Source organism: Talpa europaea, assembly GCF_964194135.1.
Source record: "Talpa europaea genome assembly, chromosome: 12".
In the NCBI taxonomy this organism is placed as follows: Eukaryota; Metazoa; Chordata; class Mammalia; order Eulipotyphla; family Talpidae; genus Talpa; species Talpa europaea.
In genome coordinates this window covers 4,406,615-4,412,220 of record NC_140079.1, presented here as the reverse complement: position 1 = coordinate 4,412,220, position 5,606 = coordinate 4,406,615, and the positions used below count along the sequence as shown (strand labels likewise).

Here is a 5,606-nt window from a genome sequence, read left to right as displayed (position 1 = left end):
AGGAGTAACGACAACTGGATGCACTTGACATCTAAACTAGTCTCTCGGGATCAGAGAATCATTAAGAAACTTTCCTTTGTCCAGTGCAGTGTCCACAGGGAACTCATGAGCTCAGAGCTGGAGCAGGAGAGTGAGGTGTGGCTAATGAGACCGCGTGGAGGGCGGTAAATACCCTGTCTCCCTCGGTCCCTCAGACTGTCCAACCCGGGCCCGGAGAGGACATGATTCCTGTCTGTGGAGCCCGACCTCTGCCCAGGGACCAGCCCTTGGCGCCCTCCTGAGATCCTGTCTGTGACACAGCCCAGATCCATCCTCAAGTGTCCAGGAGGGACTCAGACGCTACATGGAGAAGCCCCCCTCACAGCCCCCACCCAGGTGAGTCTCAGAGCCCAGCAGGCACTTGTGACAGATCCAGGGAAAATGCAAACTGAGAAGTTCTGCCTCAGGTCACAGAGACCAAACCAGGCCCATGCACAAGAGGTTCCCTTGTTCTCTTGCTTGACTGACTCATCAATTATAATTAATTTACTTAATTTGTGACTAACAACTGTCCACTGCTCTCAACAATACAGAGATGGTGCTGACAGTGAAGAGACAGGAAGGAAAATTTGTTAGGATTAGACTGAAGGGGGATTGGGGGGGCGTAAATGGTTCCAGCAACGTTAGGACCAGCCAAGATGGTCTGGGGTTAAGTCAGCAGGAAAATAATGTATTAAATGCGATGGGGGGCCTCCCCGGTGGCGCAGCGGTTGAGCGCTGGGTTGCGAAGCTGCCCGCAGCCTCTGCAGCGCCGGTTCGATCCCCGGCTGCTCCCCGGCCACCAGAGGAGGGTCCCACATGGCGTGCAGACCTCTCCTGCCCCCCGCTGCTCCCCTCAGCAGTGTACTTCGGTCCTTCTGCCTGCTCTGCTCCCTGCTCTGGCTCTGGTGAATTCTCTCACCCTCCCGCGCTTCTGACTGTACCCAGTGCATGTATAAACAAAACAAACAAACAAATAAATAAAATAAAACATGCCTCTATTAAAAAAAATAAAATATAAATAAATGCGATGGGGTTGGCACTGAAGTGAGGGGCTCAGTTTTAGGATGGGGTGTGTGAGCAGGTGATCTGTATTAGAAAGATCCAGACCAATGGAGGCAGATGACCCCACAGAGCAGCTGAGGAGAGGAACAGTGTGTAGTGCGTCCACTCTATTAGGTGCTCACACAAGTAACACTTTTTCTTCAATGTCTGTTGTGGGATACTAACAAGTTTTACTCTGCAACCACTCTATTCCCGGCAAATCTGCATAGTTTTCCTTGTTAGAATTTTGCTTTTTCAATGACAAATTGTGCTCATTCCTACAATTTATTTATGTAGGGCCTGCATTTTTATTCTGGTTTATGATTCAAATATTGTAACAGAACTGGAGTTTTTCAAAACAAGTGTTTTGCACTTAATTCTCCCACATATACACAGGCTTGTGGGAAAAATGCTTAAAAGCTTTCCATTTTGTGTGGGCCTCAGTCGATCTACTGTGTCCCACCATGTATTGAAACATCGACTGTTTCTTGCATTCTTAGTGGTAATAATATATTACACACATTGTGTTCCTGTCACATCTGCTTTCCCTCATTACTATGTCTCCTCACTTTTGTGATTCCATTTGTTGTATTTTCATTGAGATTTAATTGAATTGAAAGAGTGTGAAAGTTGGAGAAAAACATGTTGATTTCATATATTTATATATTGCAATATGATGACCCCTGGAGCACTAGCTGACACCTCCATCAATACAATTAGCATTTGTTTTTGTCACAAAATTATTAAGAAATAATCTCCTGATAACTTTGAATGTTGTAAGAAAATACTGTTGACTCTGTCACAATGCAGTAGATTCCAGAACCTTATTCACCCACCAGTTTCAGCCTCTTCCAAATTCCCCACCCTGGTCCATGGAAGCTATTTAAGTCTGTTTTAGGACCACACTCATTAGTGATGTCCATCTCGGAAAACACATATTTAGGAGAAACATGACCAAACTTCTCAATAAATTAAGACCCTGACACTTGTACTATTAAACACTATTGTATTCATTCACCTATTCATTTATCTGCCAATCAGCTTATTCCAGTCAGAGTTGATGGTAACTGGGGCCCTCCAAGAAGCAGACAGTGCAAAGGAACTGACCCTCACAGGATGCTGTTCAGATGCAGGGCAGTGGGCCACACTCGCTGCGGGTGGGAGTGCAGCTTGGTCCAGCCCTTACAGCGAGCAGTGAGGACGTGTCTCTAACTGTAAAAATGGGTCTCCCACCATGACCCAGTAATTGCACTCTCAGGCATTCATCCGAAAAATTAAAAAAAAAATAATTTGAAAGAGAACTTGCTCTCCCATGTTTATTTCAGCACTGTACATTATAGCTGAAACATCCTAACATATGAGCAGATCAAGAAGATGTAGTATATACACACCATGGATACTACTCAGCAATCAAAAAAGATAAGCTATGCCACTTGTGGCAACATGGATGGAGTTTGAAGTCATAATGCTAGGGGAAATAAGTCATGACAAAGATAAATATCAGAGGGTGTGACTCATACGTGGAATATAAAGTAACTAACAGATTAAGACAAGCTGGGAATCTAAGCCTTGATGGCTGACTACAGAGCTGAGACACCAAGGGGGGAAGCCGGGGGAAGTGGAAGAACAGGAGGGAAAGAAGCAAAATGGTTTGAGGTGGTGGAATATGAGTGAGTGGGTGTGGGCGCACTATGGTGGCAATAACTGGTCGGGGGTACCCCGATATTTCCTCGGTTACAAATAAATACAAATAAATAAAGGTACAGGCCAAAGTTCTTAGTTTTTAGGCGACCAGTGAGTTAAAATGCAGAGGAAAATAACTTTCTTTAATACATTTCTGGAGAGCTGATTCTTTGCAAAGTAAACCACTTTCTATTTTCGTTGTCCTTAATGATGTGATTTCTAATTCTCACCTCAGCCTCAATAGACAGGACAAAATGCCCTAATCGTGGATCAGAAAGGGTGTTTTGTGTGTGTGTGTGTGTGTGTGTGTGTGAAAATAAGGGAAATAACCCCTTATGACAGGTAAAGTGAAGCACATTAGACATCTGTCCCAAGTTGAAGCTGTCTTCTACAATCAAATACTCAGAATTGAGATGAAATATAAGGAAAGGAAAGGACATTATAGTTTATGGAGGGATTCAATTACGGAAAATTTACAGGTGTAATACATAACACTCCCGCTTAGGTACAGCGCATGTAACACAATCTACACTGTAGAAACTCAGCAAATACAGCATGTCTCATGCAGGAACTTCCAAGGCATCAGGATGTCGGGGCCTCCTGCCAACCTCTCTCATCCCACCCCCTACCTGGAGGGCCCCCTCCTGTCAACCCCAACTTGTGCTTCTGTAACACTGCCAGGAACCACCTGTACTGACATCTTTTTCTGGTATTTCCCCAAAGCCAAATGTTCTTTTCATGCATATATTGTTGCCACATGATATGGCCTTCATATAAAAAAATCTTGTCGATTTCAGATTTTTTTGTTTAAAGTCTCCTCACTGGAAGTGATAATATAAGTTTCCTCCTGAGTCTACCTCTACACCCAACTCCACTATTTTACTTAACAATAATAATCACCATATGAAATATTATTTAATGAGACCACACAGATACTTAGAAGAAAATTTTTTGGGGGGCTTCGATATTTTGGGTTTTTTTAAGATTTATTTATTTTTTTTACTATTTATGCATAGAAGACCTGGGGTGTAGGCCTGAAAGATGCAGGTGGTGAGAACACTCACCAGAGACAAGACTGGGGAACAAGACAGGCGGATCTACTGAAATACACTGCTGAGGGGAGCAGCAGGGAGAGATGAGCGTCCGGCTATGCCATGTGGGTCACATCCCCAGCTGGAGATCACTCAGGCTGATTGGATGATACCCTAAGACTTAAATCCTAGGCTATAAGGGAGGCCCTGGGGCTAGGATTTTTCTGCTTTTTCTCCATGATTCCAACAATATATGGATAATATCATGGTAAAACCTATTTAAATGAAAATCACAGAAAATTTTCCAAAAAAATTTTTAATTGGAAAATATTTTCATTGGATGTAAGAATAGCTAATTATTTTCAGCATCAGGAGAAGGTGGGCCATTTAACCACCTTGAAAATTCAGGTACCAGGCACAGCTCTATAAATGTAATTTACTAACTGAATGTTTTAAAATGAAATCACAAAATTTAAACTCATTCCTTGATTGCTCTGCTCTGGTTAAGTTTACATCACTTCTGTCTCCATCCCCCAGGCTCACCAGTGACCTGGCGCCAGGAAACCAAACCCACCCCACAGCGTTCACCCTCCTGGGGCTCTCAGAAGAGGCCTCGCTGCAGCCCCTCCTCTTCTGGGCATTCTTGGCCATGTACTTGGTCACGGTCACTGGGAATCTCCTCATCATCCTGGCCAGCGTCACGGACCCCCACCTGCACACCCCCATGTACTTCTTCCTCTCCAACCTTTCCTTTGCCGACATCGGCTTCACCTCCACCACCGTCCCCAAGATGCTGCTCAACATCCAGACACAGAACAAAGCCATCACCTACGCGGGCTGTCTCAGCCAGGTGTTTTTCTTCTTCCTCTTTGCAGGAGTGGACAACTTCCTCTTGACAGCCATGGCCTACGACCGGTTTGTGGCCATCTGCCATCCCCTGCACTACATGGTCATCATGAACCCCAAGTTCTGTGGCCTCCTGCTCCTTGCATCTTGGGTGTTAAGTCTTCTGGATTCTCTATTACACAGCTTACTGGTTTTGCGACTTTCCTTCTGCTCACAGCTGCAAATCCCTCACTTCTTCTGTGACCTGGACCAGGTGATTCAGCTTGCCTGTTCTGACACCTTCCTCAATGAGCTGCTGATATATTTAGCAGCGGGGGTTGTGGCGATGATTCCTCTCAGTGGCATCCTTTTCTCCTACTCTAAGATTGTGTCCTCTGTTTTGAAAATCTCCTCAGCGAGCGGCAGGTACAAAGCCTTCTCCACCTGCAGGTCTCACCTCTCCCTGGTCTCCCTGTTCTATGGCACAGCACTCGGCGTGTACTTCAGCTCCACTGCTACCCACAACTCCGGGGACAGTGCAGTCGCCTCAGTGATGTACACGGTGGTCACCCCCATGCTGAACCCCTTCATCTATAGTCTCAGAAACAGGGACATAAAGCAGGCCCTGGGGAGACTCTTCAGCTGCAGAGCAACTCCAACGTGACGGGGACGCTTCCTCAGATTGTCTGGTCGGGAGCAGCAGGCCTCACCGTCCGTGGACTGAGTCATGATCCTGTCCTCAGGTAGACATAACCTGTCGTTTGGCTTATGTACACTTTGATAACAGTTTTTTATACATTATAAATATGTTTTCCGTGTTTCCTTATTTTTTATTGTTCTGTGTACTGGGTTCAGTGTTACCAAAAACATCGTGAGAGCAAATTTTTCTTTAGTAAAATGTTTAAAAGAGGAAATTGGGTACCTACAAAATAATAGAAAGAAATGGAAGAAAAATGTACAACTGTATCATGTAAAAACAAGCAACTTAACGATTATCTGCAGAAA

At 44.7% G+C, this 5,606-nt stretch overlaps 1 protein-coding gene across 1 annotated transcript; it reads left to right on the top strand.

The window, feature by feature from the left end:
- Positions 1 to 4,410: 4,410 nt before the first annotated feature.
- Positions 4,411 to 5,265, top strand: LOC311180632 (olfactory receptor 7A10-like; the record flags this gene model as incomplete). Its single annotated transcript, XM_084248549.1, has 1 exon — positions 4,411 to 5,265. Exon 1 carries the CDS (start codon positions 4,426 to 4,428, stop codon positions 5,263 to 5,265), a length of 840 nt encoding a protein of 279 aa, XP_084104675.1. The 5' UTR covers positions 4,411 to 4,425.
- Positions 5,266 to 5,606: the final 341 nt, after the last annotated feature.